Source organism: Cherax quadricarinatus, chromosome 24, assembly GCF_038502225.1.
Source record: "Cherax quadricarinatus isolate ZL_2023a chromosome 24, ASM3850222v1, whole genome shotgun sequence".
NCBI lineage: Eukaryota > Metazoa > Arthropoda > Malacostraca > Decapoda > Parastacidae > Cherax > Cherax quadricarinatus.
The window spans coordinates 42892235-42917994 of record NC_091315.1 but is presented as its reverse complement, the minus strand read 5'-3'; the positions used below and the strand labels follow the sequence as shown (position 1 = coordinate 42917994).

The 25760-nt window shown below is 40.3% G+C and overlaps 1 protein-coding gene across 1 annotated transcript in view; it reads left to right on the top strand.

Annotated features, from left to right (window-relative positions):
- Positions 1–5379: 5379 nt before the first annotated feature.
- The window catches only part of LOC128690949 (arginine and glutamate-rich protein 1), a 46385-nt gene continuing 26004 nt past the window's right edge, over positions 5380–25760 (top strand). Inside the window, exons 1-4 of the mRNA XM_070088453.1 lie at positions 5380–5643; positions 20012–20122; positions 21998–22223; positions 24263–24346. Coding sequence (XP_069944554.1) covers positions 5501–5643; positions 20012–20122; positions 21998–22223; positions 24263–24346 — 564 coding nt within the window. The 5' untranslated portion in view covers positions 5380–5500. The remainder of the gene's footprint in view (positions 5644–20011; positions 20123–21997; positions 22224–24262; positions 24347–25760) is intronic.

Genomic DNA, 25760 nt, shown 5'->3' with positions numbered 1-25760 from the left:
TGTTCTGGCGCTGTATTACCTCCTGTTCTGGCCCTATATTACCTCCTGTTCTGGTGCTGTATTACCTCCTGTTCTGGCGCTGTATTACCTCCTGTTCTGGTGCTGTATTACCTCCTGTTCTGGTGCTGTATTACCTCCTGTTCTGGTGCTGTATTACCTCCTGTTCTGGTGCTGTATTACCTCCTGTTCTGGTGCTGTATTACCTCCTGTTCTGGTGCTGTATTACCTCCTGTTCTGGCGCTGTATTACCTCCTGTTCTGGCCCTATATTACCTCCTGTTCTGGTGCTGTATTACCTCCTGTTCTGGCGCTGTATTACCTCCTGTTCTGGCGCTGTATTACCTCCTGTTCTGGTGCTGTATTACCTCCTGTTTTGGTGCTGTATTACCTCCTGTTCTGGCGCTGTATTACCTCCTGTTCTGACCCTATATTACCTCCTGTTCTGGCGCTGTATTACCTCCTGTTCTGGCGCTGTATTACCTCCTGTTCTGGCGCTGTATTACCTCCTGTTCTGGTGCTGTATTACCTCCTGTTCTGGCCCTATATTACCTCCTGTTCTGGTGCTGTATTACCTCTTGTTCTGGCCCTGTATTACCTCCTGTTCTGGTGCTGTATTACCTCCTGTTCTGGCGCTGTATTACCTCCTGTTGTGGCGCTGTATTACCTCCTGTTCTGGCGCTGTATTACCTCCTGTTCTGGCGCTGTATTACCTCCTGTTCTGGCGCTGTATTACCTCCTGTTCTGGCGCTGTATTACCTCCTGTTCTGGCGCTGTATTACCTCCTGTTCTGGTGCTGTATTACCTCCTGTTCTGGCGCTGTATTACCTCCTGTTCTGGCGCTGTATTACCTCCTGTTCTGGCGCTGTATTACCTCCTGTTCTGGCGCTGTATTACCTCCTGTTCTGGCGCTGTATTACCTCCTGTTCTGGCGCTGTATTACCTCCTGTTCTGGCGCTGTATTACCTCCTGTTCTGGCGCTGTATTACCTCCTGTTCTGGCGCTGTATTACCTCCTGTTCTGGCGCTGTATTACCTCCTGTTCTGGCGCTGTATTACCTCCTGTTCTGGCGCTGTATTACCTCCTGTTCTGGCGCTGTATTACCTCCTGTTCTGGCGCTGTATTACCTCCTGTTCTGGCGCTGTATTACCTCCTGTTCTGGCGCTGTATTACCTCCTGTTCTGGCGCTGTATTACCTCCTATTCTGGAGCTGTATTGCCAGTAAAGGTTTTACGCCTCTCTACGAATATAATATTGATAATAATTCAGAAACTTTTTCCTATCTTAGCTAAATGGTCGACCTGTCTAGAAACTTTGGAGTCACGTAGGCCTTTAATTTGTATTAGCACTTACATTACGTACTAAACATGTGTGATAAATAGTTTTGAAAACCGACAAGTTGAAGATTGAGACACCAGTTAGAAGCCTGAGTAGATCTATAACCCACTATGATAACATGAACGTAGATAAGTATGTTTATGGAGCAACTTGCAATGTGAACAGACTGACTGATGTTGTAGTGGCCAGGCTTAGGCTTGGTTACAAGTACTTCTGGCAGTTTGGGAGACACACAGATGATGATCAAACTAAATGTAAATTATGTGATCAGGCATATGGTCATTCTCTTGAACACTATGTGCTTAATTGTCCACTTATTGAGGAATACAGAGACAGACAGTATAATAACCTATGTGACATGTCAAGATATCTTATTAATGAAAATAAGATACCAGATATACTAAGCAAATTTCCTAAATTTGCTTGTAACAGATAAGTGAACTATAGATATGTAGATATAAATCTATATGTATTCCTGTTAACCCTTTGGGGCCTAGTTCCTAGGCCTTTTGTGTATCCATATGCTCTCGCGCTACCGTCCACAGGATGGATATGGGGTGCACAATAAACTAGCCACTTCGGTGGCAAAATATAAAATCTAATCTTTCAAGGCAGGTGAAATTTCTGACCTAGAAAATGTACAGAGAACCTTCACGGCGCGCATAACGGAGATAAAACACCTCAATTACTGGGAGCGCTTGAGGTTCCTGAAGCTGTATTCCCTGGAACGCAGGCGGGAGAGATACATGATTATATACACCTGGAAAATCCTAGAGGGACTAGTACCGAACTTGCACACGAAAATCACTCACTACGAAAGCAAAAGACTTGGCAGACGATGCAACATTCCCCCAATGAAAAGCAGGGGTGTCAGTAGCACGTTAAGAGACCATACAATAAGTGTCAGGGGCCCGAGACTGTTCAACTGCCTCCCAGCATACATAAGGGGGATTACCAACAGACCCCTGGCAGTCTTCAAGCTGGCACTGGACAAGGATGTCAGCCACAGCACCGTGTCTTCCTTTGCAGATGACACCCGAATCTGCATGACAGTGTCTTCCATTGCAGACACTGCAAGGCTCCAGGCGGACATCAACCAAATCTTTCAGTGGACTGCAGAAAACAATATGAAGTTCAACGATGAGAAATTTCAATTACTCAGATATGGTAAACATGAGGAAATTAAATCTTCATCAGAGTACAAAACAAATTCTGGCCACAAAATAGAGCGAAACACCAACGTCAAAGACCTGGGAGTGATCATGTCGGAGGATCTCACCTTCAAGGACCATAACATTGTATCAATCGCATCTGCTAGAAAAATGACAGGATGGATAATGAGAACCTTCAAAACTAGGGAGGCCAAGCCCATGATGACACTCTTCAGGTCACTTGTTCTATCTAGGCTGGAGTATTGTTGCACACTAACAGCACCTTTCAAGGCAGGTGAAATTGCCGACCTAGAAAATGTACAGAGAACTTTCACGGCGCGCATAACGGAGATAAAACACCTCAATTACTGGGAGCGCTTGAGGTTCCTAAACCTGTATTCCCTGGAACGCAGGAGGGAGAGATACATGATTATATACACCTGGAAAATTCTAGAGGGACTAGTACCGAACTTGCACACGAAAATCACTCACTACGAAAGCAAAAGACTTGGCAGACGATGCACCATCCCCCCAATGAAAAGCAGGGGTGTCACTAGCACGTTAAGAGACCATACAATAAGTGTCAGGGGCCCGAGACTGTTCAACTGCCTCCCAGCACACATAAGGGGGATTACCAACAGACCCCTGGCAGTCTTCAAGCTGGCACTGGACAAGCACCTAAAGTCAGTTCCTGATCAGCCGGGCTGTGGCTCGTACGTTGGTTTGCGTGCAGCCAACAGCAACAGCCTGGTTGATCAGGCTCTGATCCACCAGGAGGCCTGGTCACAGACCGGGCCGCGGGGGCGTTGACCCCCGGAACTCTCTCCAGGTAAACTCCAGGCACCTAAAGTCGGTTCCTGACCAGCCGGGCTGTGGCTCGTACGTTGATTTGCGTGCAGCCAGCAGTAACAGCCTGGTTGATCAGGCTCTGATCCACCAGGAGGCCTGGTCACAGACCGGGCCGCGGGGGCGTTGACCTCCGGAACTCTCTCCAGGTATAATCCACTATGATAACATGAACGTAGATAAGTATGTTTATGGAGCAACGTGCAATGTGAACAGACTGACTGATGTTGTAGTGGCCAGGCTTAGGCTTGGTTACAAGTACTTCTGGCAGTTTGGGAGACACACAGATGATGATCAAACTAAATGTAAATTATGTGATCAGGTATATGGTCACTGTCTTGAACATTATGTTCTTAATTGTCCACTTATTGAGGAATACAGAGATAGACAGTATAATAACCTGTGACATGTCAAGATATCTTATTAATGAAAATAAGATACCAGATATACTAAGCAAATTTCCTAAATTTGCTTGTAACAGATAAGTGAACTATAGATATGTAGATATAAATCCATATGTATTCCTGTTAACCCTTTGGGGCCTAGTTCCAAGGCCTTTTGTGTATCCATATGCTCTCGCGCTACCGTCCACAGGATGGATATGGGGTGCACAATAAACTAGCCACTTCGGTGGCAAAATCTAAAAAAATCTAATCTTTATTTATTTATTTGATCATGATACATAGAAGTAGTACAAGGAAATACAGTTGTTAAGTGTAACATTTCGGGCAAATTAGGTCAGTTTTGTCCCAGGATGCGATCCACACCAATCGATTAACACCCAGGTATTCATTTTATACTGATGGGCGAACATGGACGGCAACACGTCCTAATGTTTTCCAGATACGATCTCCGGACGGGCAGTGTGTGAGCTGAGTGCGATAGTGGTTGAGCTACGGGACACTTGTGTAGATTACCTAACCTACCCCCCCCCCTCAAAAAAAGGGGGGAGGTAGGTTAGGGGTCATTGAAATCATTGTATTCACTTTAATTTGTATAACTACTTCTGTGTATCTGTACCTAAATAAACTTTCTTTATTGGCCTCCTGCAGCACCCAGCTTCCCCTCTTCACCTTGTACTAACAGTAGGTACCTACCTAGGTACCTGATGACTGCTTCTAGGGGAAATTTGCTACTGCAGACCTGCGTAACTTACTTCCATTGGGGTCCTTGTAATGTCTAATTATTTAATTAAAGCCTAGCTCTAAAGACCACAGTGAAAACTATTATTACAATCAAAATTAAGAGCTAAACTCACAAGGGTCATATAGCCCGGTGGAAATAAGTCACTTTGACTTTTTGGTTATCCTAGGTAATTTACGCTTATGTTAAACTACGTATGATAATTGTACTTATGTGCACCAGCACCTAAATAAGATACACTAGAAATCAGTTATGATTATAACCTTAACAATTAAACCAGCTAAGTAACTCAACTGTATTGAAATTAGTTACAGTATAAGGAGGTGCAATGTGAACAAAGTGAACTGAGTTATTCACATGAACATTAAATAGAGGATCAGTTTACAATACATACACGAATGTTAACTATACAAGATATCGCTTTCCTCCCTTCCTGTAGCTCAAATTCCTTTGATGAAGATCCCTTCCCCAGCATTATGTTAGGTGGTACCTTAGGATGGGTGTCTATATTTGTAGTGGCAAGTTTATTGTGATAATTTAACCACTGTAGGACTATAGTGGTTACAAATTATTCACTTGTATATACAGAACAGTTTTTCTTATTTCAGCTATATTAGAGAAAATTATCGCTTTTATCCTATAAAATAAATGAATAGATTTTTATGTAATATAATAATGCAGCAAATAATAAAGGCCCAAAAAAGATTTAATGTATCCTCTGATCAGTTCCAATAATACTTCTCTGAATTTATTTTAATTTTACTTTGTCTACGAATAGCGGACTAGCATTCAACATAGACGATATGTAAACTTTAATTAATTTATGTCATCGGATATTGCAAAAACCTTAAATGAAAACCTGTAAATGCGTTTTAATTTCTTTTCAGGAAAACAATCTGGAGGTTGAGAAATGAAGGTTGTTTAGTAGCAGTAGCAAATGGCGTCGCGCTCCTGACGCTCGCATAATTTTTGGTGAGCAGAGGCGCATATTTTACGGTGTTACCCCGACATAAGAGGAGGTACACCATGGGCAGGTCACGCTCAAGAAGCAGGACACCTAAGAGACACAAGAGCAAGAGGTCACATAAGAGAAGGTCGAGGTCTAGAGAGAGGGAGCGGCGCAGACATAGAGACCGAGAGAGGTCCAAGGAACGACCCTCCAAGGCCAGGTACACACTGGCTCCTCACTATTAATAATCATATTTAATTACGCTAACCGCGTGTGTTTTTTTGTATAGAGAGTACTGCACATTCATAAAATGATTGTTAATAAGTATAAGTGTAGAGACAGGTACACACTGCACCATAACTCCACTGGAAAGAAGTCACTTTTTTTTTGGGTTAACCTAGATAATTACGCATATGCTGCTATGTATGGTAATTTATGTAAATGTATTTATGTGTACATGTACCTGAATAAATTGAATAAGCCAGACAAAGTGCTTATGTTACCAACCCCTTAAGTTAAGATATGTATTTTTAATCCGGAGGGTTAGCCACACAGGATAACCATATAAAATCATCGAGGATTCTTGTCTTATTTCCATTGTGGTTTTTTTTAGTCTTGTCCCCCAGGATGCGACCGACAACAGTTTGCAAACGTCCAGGTACTTATTGCTAGGTGAACACTGCTGTGAACAGTGACAGCAAGTGTAAGGGAACATGTCCAACATGTCCACCTATGCTGGGGATTGAACCATGGACACTCAGTGTGTGAGGTGAATGCACTGCTAATTGAGCCACTGTAAGTAAAGTAATGATAGAAAAACAAAAGTACTCTGAGTATTGTGTTAATTTCTTGTAGATGTAGACATAGCCCCACTCCACAAAGGGGGCAGTAAAGCAACAGCAAAGAACTACAGACCAATAGCACTAACATCCCATATCATAAAAATCTTTGAAAGGGTCCTAAGAAGCAAGATCACCACGCATCTAGAAACCCATCAGTTACACAACCCAGGGCAACATGGGTTTAGAACAGGTCGCTCCTGTCTGTCTCAACTATTGGACCACTATGACAAGGTCCTAAATGCACTAGAAGACAAAAAGAATGCAGATGTAATATATACAGACTTTGCAAAAGCCTTCGACAAGTGTGACCATGGCGTAATAGCGCAAAAAATGCGTGCTAAAGGAATAACAGGAAAAGTCGGTCGATGGATCTATAATTTCCTCACTAACAGAACACAGAGAGTAGTCGTCAACAGAGTAAAGTCCGAGGCAGCTACGGTGAAAAGCTCTGTTCCACAAGGCACAGTACTCGCTCCCATCTTGTTCCTCATCCTTATATCCGACATAGACAAGGATGTCAGCCACAGCACCGTGTCTTCCTTTGCAGATGACACCCGAATCTGCATGACAGTGTCTTCCATTGCAGACACTGCAAAGCTCCAGGCAGACATCAACCAAATCTTTCAGTGGGCTGCAGAAAACAATATGAAGTTCAACGATGAGAAATTTCAATTACTCAGATATGGTAAACATGAGGAAATTAAATCTTCATCAGAGTACAAAACAAATTCTGGCCACAAAATAGAGCGAAACACCAACGTCAAAGACCTGGGAGTGATCATGTCGGAGGATCTCACCTTCAAGGACCATAACATTGTATCAATCGCATCTGCTAGAAAAATGACAGGATGGATAATGAGAACCTTCAAAACTAGGGAGGCCAAGCCCATGATGACACTCTTCAGGTCACTTGTTCTATCTAGGCTGGAATATTGCTGCACACTAACAGCACCTTTCAAGGCAGGTGAAATTGCCGACCTAGAAAATGTACAGAGAACTTTCACGGCGCGCATAACGGAGATAAAACACCTCAATTATTGGGAGCGCTTGAGGTTCCTAAACCTGTATTCCCTGGAACGCAGGAGGGAAAGATACATGATTATATACACCTGGAAAATCCTAGAGGGACTAGTACCGAACTTGCACACGAAAATCACTCACTACGAAAGCAAAAGACTTGGCAGACGATGCACCATCCCCCCAATGAAAAGCAGGGATGTCACTAGCACGTTAAGAGACCATACAGTAAGTGTCAGGGGCCCGAGACTGTTCAACTGCCTCCCAGCATACATAAGGGGGATTACCAACAGACCCCTGGCAGTCTTCAAGCTGGCACTGGACAAGCACCTAAAGTCGGTTCCTGACCAGCTGGGCTGTGGCTCGTACGTTGGTTTGCGTGCAGCCAGCAGCAACAGCCTGGTTGATCAGGCTCTGATTCACCAGGAGGCCTGGTCACAGACCGGGCCGCGGGGGCGTTGACCCCCAGAACTCTCTCCAGGTAAACTCCAGGCATTAGCAGGTGAGAAAGATACATGATAATATACATTCGGAAGGTCCTGGAGGGATTGGTACCAAACCTGCACACGAAAATCATTCCCTATGAAAGCAAAAGACTCAGAAGATGATGCAACATTCCCCTGATGAAAAGCAGGGGTGCCATGAGTACATTGAGAGAGAACACAATAAGTGTCTGGGGCCCAAGACTGTTCAACTACCTCCCAGCATACATAAGGAGAATTACCAATAGACCCCTGGCTATCTTCAAGAAGGCACTGGATAGGCACCTAAAGTCAGTACCTGACCAACCGGGCTGTAGTTCGTATGTCAGTTTGCATGCGGCCAGCAGTAACAGCCTGATTGATGAGACCCTGATCCACCATGAGGCCTGGTTTCAGACCGTGCCGCGGAGGCGTTGACCCCAGAAACCCTCCAGGTAAACCTCAGGTAAACCAAACAGTAGCGGCAGGTTGGTGTGGCGACACCAGAAATTTGAAATTATGCTAGGCGAAATTAGTGCCGGAATACCGATGGAACCGGATTAGTGATGGCCAACCTGTACTTGGAAATGAAAATAACCCTTGAAGTTGTAACTAGATGGTATAGAGCTTGATAACAAAATCTGAAAAAGACTTGGGAGTCATGGTAAGCCAAAATCTGAAGCCAAGACAACAGTGCCTAAGTGTGCTCAAAAAGGCTAACAGATTACTTGAATTTATATCAAGCAGTATAAGCAACAGGAGTCCAAAAGTTATTTTACAGCTCTATACATCACTAGCAAGTTGTATATGAATGGTGTATAAAACCGACAAGATAAAAATTAGACATGCAACACCTTGGTATCTTTATTGTAAACGTTTTGCTAACTAGTCGCTTTATCAACATGAATTCTAGAGCATAATCGGAAGACAGTAGAGCTGTATACAAGAGATGAGGTAACCAATGCCTCAACCTTGGAGTTGGTGAAGAGCACTGTAGTTGTGAAGACTCCGAAGTACAGGCAGTTCTTGATTTGCTGGTACTGCCAGCCTGGGTCTCTGCCAGTTGATGACCCGGCCTTGGCTACCTATCGCAGGAGTGTCCGAGACGTATGTCTGCCACGGGAGGAGGTACAAGTACCTCATCTTTTGAAACCAGCTGCCCCCAGGCCTAGCCCTATTCTCCACCCTCACAGGGCTCAGAGGGTGGGGCTGCCACAAACCCTGCCCCACTGGGCTCGAAGGGTGTAGCAATTACATAGCAGACGATGTCAGGAGGTATAAAGGCAGCAAGCCCTACAGGATCCTTTTGGAACCACATACCAGCTTTGGGCCGAAGCCTGAGTGCTGGGGAAGCTCAAAAATGCTGCTTGTATGTATAACTGCTGCTACTTCTTCATTTGTCCATTGCACTTGAGCACAGGCAAGAAAATTGGTACTTATATACTGGCGTCAGGTGGTGAGGGACATGCAACAGACGAAGACATTGTCACTGGTAGGCAGGATTCTGCAGAGGAAGTAGGGTAGGTCATACCCGAGGTACAGGTCATTATTAGTTAAGAAGGTTGTGAAGATGTCCTGTGAACCAAGATTCCATGATGCTGCACTGTCTGACAAGATGTATATGAGGGACTGATTACGTCATCTTTTGTATATACAGTGGACCCTCGCCTAACGCTATTAATCCATTCCTGAGAGCTCAACGTAAGGCGAAATTATCGTTAGCCGAATTAATTTTCCCCATTAGAAATAAATGATGGTGAAAGTTTTTCTTTTTTGGGCCACCCTGCCTTGGTGGGAATCGGCCAGTGTGATAATAAAAAATAAATAAAAGAAATAATGGAAATCAAATTAATCCGTTCCTGACACCCCAAAGTATGAACAAAAAAAAATTTTTACCACATGAAATATATTAATTTTAATACACACAAACTGAAGAAGACATGCACAGTTACATGACACTTACCTTTATTGAAGATCTGGTGGTGATTGATGGGATGGGAGGAGGGGAGACTGTGGATGGTGTTCATGTTTAGAAGGGGAATCCCCTTCCATTAGGACTTGAGGTGGCAAGTCCTTTTCCGGGGTTACTTCCCTTCTTCTTTTAATGCCACTAGGACCAGCTTGAGAGTCACTGGACCTGTCGCACAACATATCTGTCCATAGAGGCCTGTACCTCCTGTTCCTTTATGACATATCTAAAGTGTTTCACAACATTGTCAGTGTAATAGTCACCAGCACGGCTTGCAATAGCTGTGTGAGGGTGATTTTCATCAAAAAAGGTTTGCACTTTAAGCCACATTGCACACATTTCCTTAATCTTTGAAGTAGACAACTTCAATTTCTCTATCCCCTCCGGAGCAGTTTCCTCAGGTCTGGCCTCTTGCTGTTGAAGATGATCCACCAGCTCATCAGTGGTTAGTTCGTCATTGTCCTCCTCCACCAACTAACCTCCAACATCCAACATCCTCCCCACTAACCTCCAACCCCAAGGACTTCTCCAATGCCACAATGGATTCCTCAACTGGCATAGGATTCCCTGGGTTAGCCTCAAATCCTTCAAAATCCCTTTTGTCTACACATTCTGGCCACAGTTTTTCCAAGCAGAGTTCAAGGTCCTCTTAGTCACTTCCTCCCAAGCCTTACCTATAATGTTTACACAATTGAGGATGCTAAAGTGATCTCTCCAAAACTCTCTTAGAGTCAATTGAGTTTTTGAGGTCACTACAAAGCACCTTTCAAACATAGCTTTTGTGTACAGTTTCTTGGTGTTGGAAATGACCTGCTGGTCCATGGGCTGCAGGAGAGGAGTGGTATTAGGAGGCAAAAACTTGACCTTAATGAAGCCCATTTCCGCAGAAAGTCGCTCTGCCACATCTGAAGGATGACCAGGAGCATTGTCTACAACCAGGAGGCACTTAAGGTCTAATTTCTTTTCAATTAGGTAATTTTTCACAGTGGGGGCAAATGCTTGGTGTAACCAGTCATAGAAAAAGTCCCTAGTGACCCATGCCTTACTGTTTGCCCTCCACAGCACACACAAATTAGCCTTGAGGACATTGTTTTTCCTGAACACACTGGGAGTTTGAGTGATACACCAATAAAGGCTTCACTTTGCAATCACCACTAGCATTAGCACACATAAACAGAGTAAGCCTGTCTTTCATAGGCTTATGTCCTGGGAGTGCCTTTTCCTCCTCAGTAATGTAGGTCCTGTTTGGCATTTTCTTCCAAAAACAGGCCTGTTTCGTCACAAACACTTGTTCAGGTTTCAGTCCTTCACTGTCTATGTACTCCTTGAATTCCTGCACATATTTTTCAGCCGCTTTGTGGTCCGAACTGGCAGCCTCACCATGCCTTATCACCCTATGTATGCCACTACGATTCTTAAATCTCTCAAACCAACCTTTGCTGGCCTTAAATTCACTCACATCACTAGTTGCAGGCATTTTTCTAATTAAATCCTCATGCAACTTCCTAGCCTTTTCACACATGATTGCTTAGAGATGCTATCTCCTGCTGCTTTTCGTTTATCCACACCAATAACAGTCTCTCAACATCTTCTATCACTTGCGATCTCTGTTTCGAAAACAAAGTTGCACCTTTGGCAAGAACAGCTTCCTTGATTGCCGTTTTCTTGGCCACAATAGTAGCGATGGTTGATTGGGGTTTTGTGTACAACCTGGCCAGCCCGGAGACACGCACTCCACTTTCATACTTAGCAATGATCTCTTTCTTCATATCCATAGTAATTCTCACCCTTTTTGCTGTAGGGTTGGCACTAGAAGCTTTCTTGGGGCCCATGGTGACTTATTTTGCAGGTGCGATCACTAAAAAGGCTGTGATAATATGAAATGTTCCGATTGTATGCTTGGAAGCGACCGCGGTGGCTGGCTTGTAAACACTGGCACCCATGGAACAAGTGAGGCGGGCTCAGGCCGCACGTGGACGCGTCTCAAACGAATCGCTCTGAGTGAGTTTTTTAGCGCTAGCTGAGGCAAAATTTTTGAGTTAAAATGTATCGCTAGGCGGATTTAACATTATGCAATGTGTTCGTTAGGCAAGGGTCCACTATAGTTCTACTGTCTTCCAATTATGTCCTTGAATATGCATTGATAAAGTCACTGGTTGGTGAAACGTCTGCAGTAAAGATACCCAGATGTTGCACACGTTTCTAATTTTCATCACTAGCAAGGCCTCACTTAGATTATGCTGCTCAGTTTTGGTTTCCTTACTACCAATTGGATGTAAATTCATTGGAGAACATACAGAGAAGGATGACAAAGTTGATTCACTGTATAAGGAATCTCCCATATGAAGATAGACTTAGAGCCTAGAATCTTCACTCTCTTGTGAGACATGGAATGAGAGGAGATATCATTGAAGTACATAAGTGAATGATGGGCATAAACGAAGGTGATATTAACAAAATACTGAGGATATCAAATCAAGTAAGAACCAGAAATAACAGATTTAAGTTATCTAAATTTATATTTAGTAAGGACATACTTAAGTATTGTTTTTCAAACGGTTATCGATGCGTAAAACAATCTTCAGAGTATGGTAATCGAGGCTAAGAGCTTGGGCAGCTTTAAAAGGATATTTGACAAATATACGAGTGGGAGGGGCAGGGTATGATAGGTGCCTGGGATAAGGAACCAAATTCTTGGATAACATTGGGAAAAGGTTGGACAAATACATAAGTGGTTTTGATAAGGACTTGCCTTGTATGGGCCAGTAGGCCTGTTGCAGTGTTCCTCCATTCTTATGTTCTAAATTTCAGTATTATTGCATAGGCCATACAATAAACTGAAAACCCATACAATTCATAGGATCTCAAGCAAAACTTAGCCTATACTACGCTTAAAATTTACTCAATTCATAATACAAATCACATTTAGAAGATATAATTGTAAAGTTTAGAATTGTAGTACAAATATGATGGGATTCCTATCTAATATTATATGGGAGTTGAAACAAAACGAAGAACAACAAGGACAGAATTGGATGAAAATAGCATGTTTCAGGATTTGACATCGTATACAGCCTCCCCTCACTTGGTGATGTATTTGTTTACCAACTGCTCGGAGTTACGACTAGCTCTCCAACCAATATGCAAACCTAAGTAATGTATATTAGAGCTGATTTCTTCTGTTTATTACAGTATGCAGTACACTATAAACATTTAAAAATAGTATACTGAAAATGTTATAAATGGTGTAAAGGTGACATTAGAAAAATACATATCTAAAGATGGTTGACACAAACCCACTACCAGTACAGTATTCTTGCTTAACGACCAGTTTGCTTACCGACCTGCTTTTAGGAACGGAATTCGGCTGTTCAATGATGAGAGGCTGTATTGTTGTCAAGATCACATTAAGACAAAGAGGGGCTTTTTAACAGTAAGTTTGAAGCAGTGGGCAGATAGGTAACATTTGGAATCTTCAGGCAGAGTTACAGATTTTAGGACTTTTTATGCTCATTGAGTTTTTACTCAGGTTGTTAGAGATGGTTATGATGTGTATATAGTATGCACAGTAGTAAGAGTGAATATTATGTTTGTGAAGTTTTAAACTTTTGAAGAGTGGGAGGGGTGTTGTCTGGCACTAGATTGAACAATTGTTGTGGCTTTAGGTGATTTGCTGTAGTAGTACCCTAGGCACAAATACCCTAGGTGAGGTAAGGATAAATTTGAGAGTAGTACAAAGCAGTGCCGTTTGAGGTTCATAGTAATGTATCTTAGAGAGGATGCTTACTGGTTTGGAGACTTTCTTTATACTGGATATGGGTGCTGAATTTCAAGTTGGTGTCAAGGTACAGTGTTAAGATTTACCCTTAGTTTGTCATACAGTGGGAGAACTGTTAATCATTATACATTTAGTTGGACATTTGCATCTTTTTCGTAACATCATGTACTAGAAGGTCTATGTTGATACTTTATCAGGACTGAGTTTATTGGTAATCATCCAGGTACAAATCTAAATACCTGGGCATGGATAAGGGCTGGTATAAAATACTGACAGTTGTGAAATAAGACATGTGTAGTGTTGGGATTTTTTATTGAGAAATGGTTTTTGCCATATGTCTTCTTCACTCCTATAGTGGTAGAACACTAAATATTAATAAATGTTATGAACTATACACATTAATATAACCAGGAATGATTGGTCTTGGTGTCCCAATAATTGAATCAGACATGTTAAAAATCCATAAAACAGACTGGGGGTGTAAGCGGGCTTTATTTGTCCTTGGAAAATTGTCAAAAATCTAATATTTTCACTACTTTGGGCCCAATTTCAAGCTACATCTGTTCCTGAAACCAACCAAAATCTATTTCCCTTCTATCAATGATACCAAGAAACAGCCAATAAAACCATACAAACCACTTTAAAGCACCTCAGAATAAATTTTAAACCAAACACATGGTCAAAGTTCTCCTGTTCCCACCATGCAACTTGTGGGGCAGGATTTTTTTTTATATACAGTGGACCCCTGGTATTCGATATTAATCCATTCCTGAGAGCTCATCGAATACCGAAAATATTGAAAAGCGAACCAATTTTCCTCATAAGAAATAATGGAAATCAAATTAATCCGTACAAGACGCCCAAAAGTATGAAAAAAAAATTTTTACCACATGAAATATTAAGTTTAATGCAATAGAAAATTACAATAACAACAATAACAATAGAATAATTGACACTTACCTTTAATGAAGATCTGGTGATGATTGATGGGATGGGAGGGGAGGAGAGGTGTTAGTGTTTAGAAGGGGAATCCCCTTCCATTAGGACTTGAGGTAGCAAGTCCTTTTCTGGGGTTACTTCCCTTCTTCTTTAATGCCATTAGGACCAGCTTGAGAGTCACTGGACTTCTGTCACACAACATATCTGTCCATAGTGGCCTGAACCTCCCGTTCCTTTATGACATTCCTAAAGTGTTTCACAACATTGTCAGTTTAATAGTCACCAGCACGGCTTGCAATAGCTGTGTTGTGGTGATTGTCATCAAAAAAGGTTTACACTTTAAGCCACATTGCACACATTTCCTTAATCTTTGAAGTAGGCAACTTCTTCAATTTCTCTTATCCCCTCCTCCGAAGCAGTTTCCTCAGGTGTGGCCTCTTGCTGTTGAAGATGATCTAGCAGCTCATCAGTGGTTAGTTCTTCATTGTCCTCCTCCACCAACTCTTCCACATCCTCCCCACTAACCACCAAGGACTTCTCCAATGCCACAATGGATTCCTCAACTGGCATAGGCTTCTCAGGGTTAGCCTCAAATCCTTCAAAATCCCTTTTGTCTACACATTCTGGCCACAGCTTTTTCCAAGCAGAGTTCAAGGTCCTCTTAGTCACTCCCTCCCAAGCCATACCTATAAGGTTTATACAATTGAGGGTATTAAAGTGATCCTTCCAAAACTCTTTTAGAGTCAGTTGAGTTTTTGTGGTCACTACAAAGCACTTTTGAAACATTAGTTTTGTGTACAGTTTCTTGGTGTTGGAAATGACCTGCTGGTCCATGGGCTGCAGGAGAGGAGTGGTATTAGGAGGCAAAAACTTGACCTTAATGAAGCTCATGTCCCCAGAAAGCCGCTCTGCCAAGTCTGTAGGATGACCAGGGGCATTGTCTAATACCAGGAGGCACTTAAGGTCTAATTTCTTTTCAATTAGGTAATTTTTCAGTGGGGGCAAATGCATGGTGTAACCAGTCATAGAAAAAGTCCCTAGTGACCCATGCCTTACTGTTTGCCCTCCACAGCACACACAAGTTAGCCTTGAGGACATTTTTTTCCTGAACACTCTGGGAGTTTCAGTGATACACCAATAAAGGCTTCACTTTGCAATCACCACTAGCATTGGCACACATAAACAGAGTAAGCCTGTCTTTCATAGGCTTATGTCCTGGGAGTGTCTTTTCCTCCTGAGTAATGTAGGTCCTGCTTGGCATTTTCTTCCAAAACAGGCCTGTTTTGTCACAATTAAACACTTGTTCAGGTTTCAAGTCTTCACTGTTTATGTAATCCTTGAATTCCTTCACATATTTTTCAGCTGCTTTTTGGTCCGAACTGGCAGCCTCACCATGCCTAATCACACTATGTATGCCACTACGATTCTTAAATCTTTCAAACAACCTTTGCTGGCCTTAAATTCACTCACATCACCACTAGTTGCAGGCAATTTCTTTACCAAATCGTCATGCAACTGCCTAGCCTTTTCACAAATGATCGCTTGAGAGATGCTATCTCCTGCTATCTGTTTTTCATTTATCCACACCAATAACAGTCTCTCAACATTTACTAACACTTGCGGTCGCTGTTTCGTAATCACAGTTGCACCTTTTGCAAGAACAGCTTCCTTGATTGCCGTTTTCCTGGTCACTATAGTAGAGATGGTTGATTGGAGTTTACTATACAACCTGACCAGCTCCAACACACGCACTCCACTTTCGTACTTTGCAATTATCTCTTTCTTCATTTCAATAGTCATTAGCTCCTTTTTTCTCGAAGGGTTGGCACTAGAAGCTTTCTTGGGGCCCATGGTGACTTATTTTGCAGAAACAAGCACCAAAAACAGTGATAATGTGGAATGTACCGAATGTATCCTTAGATGCGTGCACACTGGCTGGCTTGTAAACACTGGCACACATGGGGCAGTTCAGGCCACACGTGGACACGTCTCGTACGAATCGCATCGAATACCGGGTTTTCGATCGGATACCGAGGCAAAATTTTTGCGATATAATACATCGAATACCGGATTTATCGAATACCGATGCCGTCGAATACCGAGGGTCCACTGTACCGTGCACACTTTCCGTGCAGACACATCCTCTCATATCTAGGCTAAAATTTACTGCTCACAGCTTAGCTGAGTGAGCTGAGCTCATGAAAGAACTATGTGAGGGATCCTGGACTCATTGATGTAGTTGTGTGTGATAGCCAATGAAAGGGTTAACCTTTCCACAACAAAGTTGCAAAGGCAACTTAATGTTTTACACTTCAAACTATAATTAACCCTTTGACTGTTTCGGTCGTATGTATACGTCTTATGAGCCACCGTGTTTGACGTATATATATACATACTCATAAATTCTAGCGGCCTCAAATCAAGCAGGAGAAAGCTGGTTGGCCCACATGTGAGTGAATGGGTCTGTGTGGTCAGTGTGCGCCATATAAAAAAAAATCCTGCAGCACGCAGTGCATAATGAGAAAAAAAAAACTCCGACCGTGTTTTTTTTTTTAATTAAAATGCCGACTTTGTGGTCTATTTTCGTATAGTATTTATGGTTGTATTGTCGTTTTCTTGGTCTCATTTGATAGAATGGAAAACATATTATAGAAATACAGGTGATTTTGATTGGTTTTACTATAAGAACAACCTGGAAATGGAGCTCGAAATAGGGGAAATGTTTGATTTTTGCCAATATTCAAAAATAAACAAATGATGTCATTGTCCAATAAATGTCCACCTAGCCATTCTAATATGCAGTCATGAATTGGTTGACATTATTTATGCAATTATTACAATATTGCTGTAGTCTGCATAACAGTAAATCTATTTTTTGTTTGAATAAAAATTCAAAATAGAAAGCAAGAGTAATATCAGAGGCGCCTGGAGACGTGACTGATGAACAAAGAAAATGTTATTTTAGAGCCAGGAATGTCTGCATTGTTCATTCTGGACCCTATTTTGAAATTGTCATATTTTTTAATTTTTGTGAAATTCAATTCAATTCAATTCAATTCAAAGTTTATTCTCTATAAGGATTACAATGTTGAATTTACAGAATTTGGTTATTGTGTGGTTTACATGTAGTTAAATAATGATTACAGAGTGTACCACTTGAACGCCTAGCATGGCTAGGCATTTCGGGCAGACTTAGTTTAATTCTTTATTTTAAAATATTACAAATTATGAGGTAAGTTGGTATTATGGCTAAGTGACTAAATACTAGTTTGTGAGTTTAGCAATGTGAATGCTTTTGTTTTGGCACAGTACATAGTTTCAGTATTGGAGTATCATAGGATTCATTATTTTAAGATTGAGATTAATATTTCTGTTTATGGTCAAATGGGTGAGTGAGTGTAAGTGTGAACCACTAGGTGGTATTCGTGTAGTTAGTTGATTGGCCAAATTGCAAATTTCTGACTGTTATTGGGTAGTTGAAATTGGTAAATGGGCAATTTCTTGTACTCAATCGATAGAACAAAATGGAAATAGCTATGAGTTTGGTAGACTGGAATGATGGAATTAGCCGAAAATAGGGCTCAAAGTGGGCGAAATCACCCATTTGTAAATATCGCTGAGGCCGCTAACTTCACGAGAGCGTAATTCCGTAAGTTTTCCATCAAATTTCGTACTTTTGGTGTCATTACCATCGGGAAAAGATTCTCTATCATTTCATAAGAAAAAATATTTTTTTTTTTTAAATTTTTGCGACACCAGGAGAGACCTCAGGATTAGGGGTTGCGAGAGGCAAGGGGGTTAATGGCCAAAAACCACTAAAGTACAGTGGACCCCTGCTTTACGATCACCTCCCAATGCGACCAATTATGTAAGTGTATTTATGTAAGTGCGTTTGTACATGTATGTTTGGGGGTCTGAAATGGACTAATCTAATTCACAATATTCCTTATGGGAACAAATTCGGTCAGTACTGGCACCTGAACATACTTCTGGAATGAAATAATATCGTAAACCGGGGGTCCACTGTAGTCTGTTGGTTCCTAATGCTCTATTCCATTTATCATAATACTGTTATAGTATTAATTACAATGTACTGTATAACAATTTTATTTTTATTTGGAAATGTGTAAGATTTAACTGTTGTCTTGTATGTTTGTAACAGAAAAGACCAGCAGCAGTACTGATGCTGCAAAACCTTCAACAGACTCATTTCACACATGACTTGTATAGCTATTACTGTATTATTTACTTTGTAATATAAGGGGCTTGGTCTAAGACTAGGTAAATGAACTTGTGAACCATTAACTCCTTGACTGTCGAAACCCCAAATCCTGAGGTGTCTCCTGGTGTCGAAAAATTTTTGAATATAAAAAAATTTTCTTATGAAATGATAGAACCTTTTCCCGATGGTAATGACACCAAAAGAATGAAATTTGATGGAAAACTTACGGAATTACGCTCTTGCAAAGTTAGCTACCTCAGCTATATTTACGAATCGGCGATTTTGCCCACTTTGAGCCCTATTTTCAGCTAATTTCATTGTTCTAGTCGACCAAACCCATAGCTACTTCTTTAGAACTCCATTTGTTCTATTGATTGAGTACAAGAAACTGCCCATTTACTGATTTCAACTACTCAATAACGTGGTCAGAAATTTGCAATTTGGCCAATTTCACGCAAATTAAAAAATATGACAATTTCAAAATAGGGTCGAGAATGAACAATGCAGACATTCCTGGCTCTAAAACATTTTCTTTGTTCATCATTTAAGTCTCCAGGCCCTTCTGATATTACTCTTGCTTTCTATCTTGAATTTTTATTCAAGCAAAAAATAGAAGATTTATTGTTATGCAGACTACTGCAACATTGTAATAATTGTATAAATAATGTCAACCCATTCATGACTGCATATTAGAATGGCTAGTTGGACATTTATTGGACAATGACATCATTTGTTTACTTTGAACATCGGCAAAAATCAAACATTTCCCCTACTTTGAGCTCCATATCAAGGTTCTTTTCATAGTAAAGCCAATCAAAATCACCTCTATTTCTATAATATGTTTTCCATTCTATCAAATGAGACCAAGAAAATGAGAATACAACCATAAATACTATACGAAAATACTCCACAAAGTTGACGTTTTAATCCAAAAAACGGTCTGACTTTTTTTTCTCATTATGCACTGCGTACTGCAGGATTTTTTTTATATGCTGCACGCTGACCGCTAGAATTTATGAATGTATATACGTCAAACACGATGGCTCATAAGACGTATACATTTGACTAAAACAGTCAAAGGGTTAACAGAGAAATCTCAGTAACACAATTACAAACAAATCACGGAACGGGTGGCCTTTAAGTTTTAGGACTCGCCTGCCATGGGATCAAGCCCCACCCATTCTGTGATTACATAAGAAATTATTGCTGTACAATAAACTTTGAGCTCATTGTTATCTTAGTTTTATTTCTCTGCTTTGAGTGAGTCATTGCATCTGTTTTCTTTGTGACTTGTGTATGTATTACAGATGTTCTTGCATTAAACTAATTGTTGTACTGTTATGTTTTTTTAATTTTCCAGCCGTAAATTGTCACGCTCGTCTTCTTCATCCACAACCAGTGATGAAGAGCCAAGAACGAGAGAAAAGAAGATTGACGAAGTTGACAGATTGGCTGAACTAGAAAGAGTTAGGTTGGTTATTCTCTGATTTTTGGTTTTAAAACAATTTCTCAGGAGTGTTGCTATTTTGTAATAAATTCCCTGAATTTTGGGTTTATTGTGAATCATTCAATTCAATTCAATTCAATTCAATTCAATTCAAAGTTTATTCTCTATGAGGATTACAATGCTGAGTTTACAGAATTTGGTTATTGTGTGGTTTACATGTAGTAAAATAATAATTACAGAGTGTACCACTAGAACACCTAGCATGGCTAGGCATTTCGGGCAGACTTAGATTAAATCTTAAGTTTAAAATATTACAAAATTATGAGGTAAGTTGGTATTATGGCTAAGTGACTGAATACTAGTTTGTGAGTTTAGCAATGTGAATGCTTTTGTTTTGGCACTATACATAGTTTCAGTATTGGAGTATCACAGGCCAACTTGTGACTAGTTGACACAGTTGATACTGTGTTATAATTATTTAGGCAGTGAAGTTGGGATAGTTTGCTGTTTCACTACTATATTAGAAATGCATTTAATAATGAGAGGTTTTGATTTATATTTATTTTGATAAATATAGTCAGATTTGAGGAAATGCACAACATAAATTGAATAATGGTGAGTGGTTTCTTATTTGCGTCACCTTGCCTTGACAAGAAACAGCCATTGAATTCAAAACAGTCCATTAACCTGACTATAGAGATATGATTAAAAACTTATTTGCCATTGATATGTGATGCAGAACTTTATTGTATAACATGAACTGAAAGGGATTAGTGTTACTTTTTTATTTAATTACAGCATTTGTATTTTCTGAAAGCTTGTAGTTGTGATAGAACTTGAAAAGGGTAGAAAAATACTTTTTGCTAAAGTAAAAGGAATAATTTTGCTGACTCACGAAATCGTAATGACACGATTGCAAACAAACCATACCCCGGCCGGGATTGAACCCGCGGTCAGAGAGTCTCAAAACTCCAGCCCGTCGCGTTAGCCACTAGACCAGCTAGCCACAATAAGATTCGTCCAACTAGGTATATTTCTACACCATAGGAAGGTTAGCACAGGCACCACTATGACCACAAATGCGACGGGCTGGAGTTTTGAGACTCTCTGACCACGGGTTCAATCCCGACCGGGGTATGGTTTGTTTGCAATCATGTCATTACGATTTCGTGAGTCATATTGATGGCAGTGAAGGGACTTGAGCTAGAGTTCGTCACGGCCACGCTAGTTGGAGATTCGTCTGTAAAAACTTGCATTTGTGGTCACAGTGGTGCCTGTGCTAACCTTCCTATGGTGTAGAAATACAGTATACCTAGTTGGACGAATCTTATTGTGGCTAGCTGGTCTAGTGGCTAACGCGACGGGCTGGAGTTTTGAGAGTCTTTGACCGCGGGTTCAATCCCAGCCGGGGTATGGTTTGTTTGCAATCGTGTCATTACGATTTCGTGAGTCATATTGATGGCAGTGAAGGGACTTGAGCTAGAGTTCGTCACGGCCATGCTAGCTGGAGATTCGTCTGTAAAAACTTGCATTTGTGGTCACAGTGGTGCCTGTGCTAACCTTCCTATGGTGTAGAAATATACCTAGTTGGACGAATCTTATTGTGGCTAGCTGGTCTAGTGGCTAACGCGACGGGCTGGAGTTTTGAGACTCTGACTGCGGGTTCAATCCCGGCCGGGGTATGGTTTGGAATAATTTTCTCATTAAATATGGGTGAATGGCAATGTTACATATAGAAACATATCTAACTATACATATCAGTTAATGAGAAAGGCTAAGCGAGTGTAAGCATAGTGTAAGTTTGGTAATATATAATGTCGGTACATAATTGGTAATACCAGTCATTTTATATATTACCTAAAAATTGAAAGGTGTGCATGTATTTTTATATACCTCCAGGAGGCAGAGAGAAGCAGAACAGAAAATGGTAGAGGAAGTTGCAGCTAAAAGACTGGAAGAGTTAGTAGCACGTAGAGTGGAAGAGGAATTGGAACGGAGACGAGATGAAATAGAAGCTGAAGTGTTACGTCGAGTGGAGGAGGCTAAGCGCCTCATGGAACAGCAGATGCTAGAGGAGCTACAAGAAAAGCGTCGTCAGCAAGAAGAGGATCAGAAGAAGCGAGAGGTAGAGCTTCTCTCCCTGGGCTTCACCGGGGATTTTTTGCTGGCTTTGTTGAGCCTCATTTGCAGGAGCTCTAGTGTGCAGATTTCTAGGGAGGGATTGTTTTACAGTGCTCCTAGCTTCATTCTCAGTATGGGAGAGACTGATGGGCTGCTTTCTAGGCCAATATTTATGCAGTTACCAATTTCAGGAAGGCTAAAGCTTTTGCACCTGAGAGGGAACCAGGGAGGGTAATTCATGAAAGGAAAACATTGGGTGAAGCTGATATGAATTTTATGAATCTTTTAAATTAATGTTCATTAAGAGAGCTGTAAACAAATACTGTAACTTAATGTGATGCAATGCCTTAGTAGCTTTTGGTCTTTTTTTTTTCCTGGGACTTTACAGTGATTTCTGTATAAAAAATGTATTGTATTCAACATTTAAATCAGGAGTAACAGGATTAATAAATTTCTACAGTAGGTTATCAGAAAAAAAACAGCAAAAATAAAAGTATACAGTAATACAATTGTCTAATAACTGTTATTTAATTCATAATTAGGTAAAAGATGATAGATCAATAAATTTCCATTCTGCATGAAGACTAACTCACACTCTTTCAGCTGATTCTTTGTGTTTTGAAAGTGAAATGTGAATTTGAGCCATTTAAAGATTCCAGAGATGTGCTGTACAAACTTTGTAATCTCTGGTATGTGATGCAGTTTAACCATGTTGCTCCCAGACAGTTATCAAGTTGAGTGTGAAGTGACTGGCTGTTGTCTTTTTTTCCCTCACTGTCTCCCATTTGTGTTGTATCATTATACTGTTGTATACATGTATTTCCTTATAAATATTATGTATCTCCTTCATATTCCTAATCATATGTACTGTATGCGTGTGTATATGGTTGTGAGTATGATTTGTTCATGTTTGTCTGGAAAAACACAAACATAGCAGTGTGGCAATGAGGCACTTTAGTGGACAACCACTGTAAACAGACTAGACATAATAATGGCGGCTTGCAACCAAGAATTGTCAGCTGCGGATTTTAGGCCAGAGCAGTTCTAGGAGTGGATTTGACGGCATCTTTATGGTAACTATATAACAGGTATAGTGATTTTTACAATGGATGCAGCATAAATTCATTAAGCTAGTATGTTTCCATTATATAATTAAACAATTATAGAACCTGGAGTCTTGAATTATATTTATTTTTCAGTACAGTACATGGTGAACTAAAATGCAGAATTTTCATGGCTTGCAGTGGAAGCTTGCCAGTTTAATGGGTTTTGTTGTGTCTAGATTCTTCTTGCAAAGTATCAGCAACTTCTGTTTAGTTTGTTACTTAGGAGTTCAATTAAATTGTTCTTATGGATCCTTTGCAGGGAGATTTTTTTACTGTGTCTTGTGTCTTAGTGTTTGCAGTAAGCATGTTGTATATAAGAAAATGTCATACTTCTTTTCAATGTTGAATACTCAGACCAACATGCTTGCTAATAGAATTATTTAACTCTGAATTAAGTACTATTTTAAAGTCTGTATTGTCATATATTTCCCTTTGCCTTTGTACCCATTGTGACCATTGATGTTTGATATGAATTTCATTTTATGGTAGTTATTTTCTGCTAGCTACTAGATACCTTCACTTCTTTGCCATCAGCTCCTGTGTACAGACTCCTTAATAATATATTTTTTATAAAATACTTAACCAAAATGCTGTTTATTAAGCTTTTAGAAAAACCTAGATTGTTCGAGGTTTACGTATGTCCTTTAATGTATATTTACAAATATACGTTTTTAAAGATATATGTACATCTCACAATATTTATTTACATACAGAATATGAAGCAATGTTTGCTTGGGATAGAGGTTATTCAGCATAGCTGATCAAACTTTTTTTTTTTTTTTTTTTTTTTTTTTTTATACTGTGCATTACACCAAAAAGAGAAATTTAAAAGTTGTTAGATTGAAGAAGTGTTGGTGTCTGGTAACTAGCTTCCATTTACATGACCACCAGACTTAATAAATTCTGACACTGTGTGACGCCTCATTCTGCTTTCTAGGAGGAGGAACGTAAGCAACGTGAGGAACTGGAACGGATTATGGAAGAGAATAAGCGGAAGATAGAAATTGCACAGATGAAATTGGTACGTCATTATAAAACGTTTTTTGCTGGCGTGCTATTTTTTAGTTTAATTTTTGTACATTCTGAAAAACCCTTAGCTGTGTGACCCATCTGGGTTTAGCATTTTTCTGTATATTATATATAAAAATTCAAAGCCTATCAACAGTATGTTCAGCATTTTGGGCAAACCTAAATTAGAACTGTACTTCAGAGTTTGAGTTTAAATGTTTGGAAGTTGGTGTTAATGTATTATTGGTGTCTTAATAGTAATATGGCATGTGAATAATGAAATAATAGTAATAAACTTTGTTGTAAAATACATAGTGGTTTGGACATTTAGAGAGAATGGAGTAAAATAAGATGATTTGGAGGGTGTATAAATCTGTAGTGGAGGAAGGCAGGGTAGGGGTCGTACTAGGAAAGGATGGATGGAGGGAACGAAGGAGGTTTTGTGTTCAAGGGGCTTAGACCTCCAACAGGCATGTGTGATCATGTTAGATAGGAGTGAGTGGAGGCAAATGGTTTTTGGGACCTGATAACTTTTGGAGTGCAAGTAAGGTAACATTTTGTGAAGAGATTCAGGAAACTGGTTAGCCAGATTTGAGTCCTTGAGGTGGAAAGTACAGTGCCTGCACTCCAGAGGAAGGGTGGGGGTATTTACAGTTTTGGAATGGGCATCTGAACTATAGTATCTACATGCCTCTGGCAAGGGAGTGATAGTGGACTGTGGTGAGTGTTTCTTTTTTTGGGTCCCTCTTCTCTGTGGGAGACGGCCAGTTTGATAAAAAAAAAAAAAAGGGTTTTGAGAATATTCTTCTGATTATAAAATGAGTGTCTATGTAAAATAGGTTCCGAATTTCAAATGATCAACTCTTAATACATTTTTGGGAACACACTAATATCATAAATGGGGGACCTACTATACTAGTATCTACCATTGAAAATGATAAATGACAATCACATGCGACCATCAAATCTAATTAACAATTCAACACACAATGGCATTGTATTGTACTCTGTCAGCACTATTTTTTAATGAAATAATGACTGCTGTCAGCCATGGGCAGTGCCAAGAGAGATCTAGGAGGCCTTCAGAACAAATCTAGCCTCCCCTTCCAACCAGATAGTGTCCATCTTCTCCCATATAGAAATTCTGATCCTGCCCTGCAATCAGCTAACCATTGGCTGAAGTTGATACAAGAAATTGTGATAAAGATCATATGGCAGTTTGAAACAAATGTAATTACTCTTTAATTATTACACTTTCTTCACTGCCATTGACTAGGTTTACTCTGAAGCATCTTCTGGCTAATTTTACAATCTAAAATATTACGATACAAATAAAGATAATATCGGCTTTGTACACTCAAAACAGCATCATACTGTATTAAAGTATAATAGTGTATATGCTTTCATATTAATTGTTCACACACCAA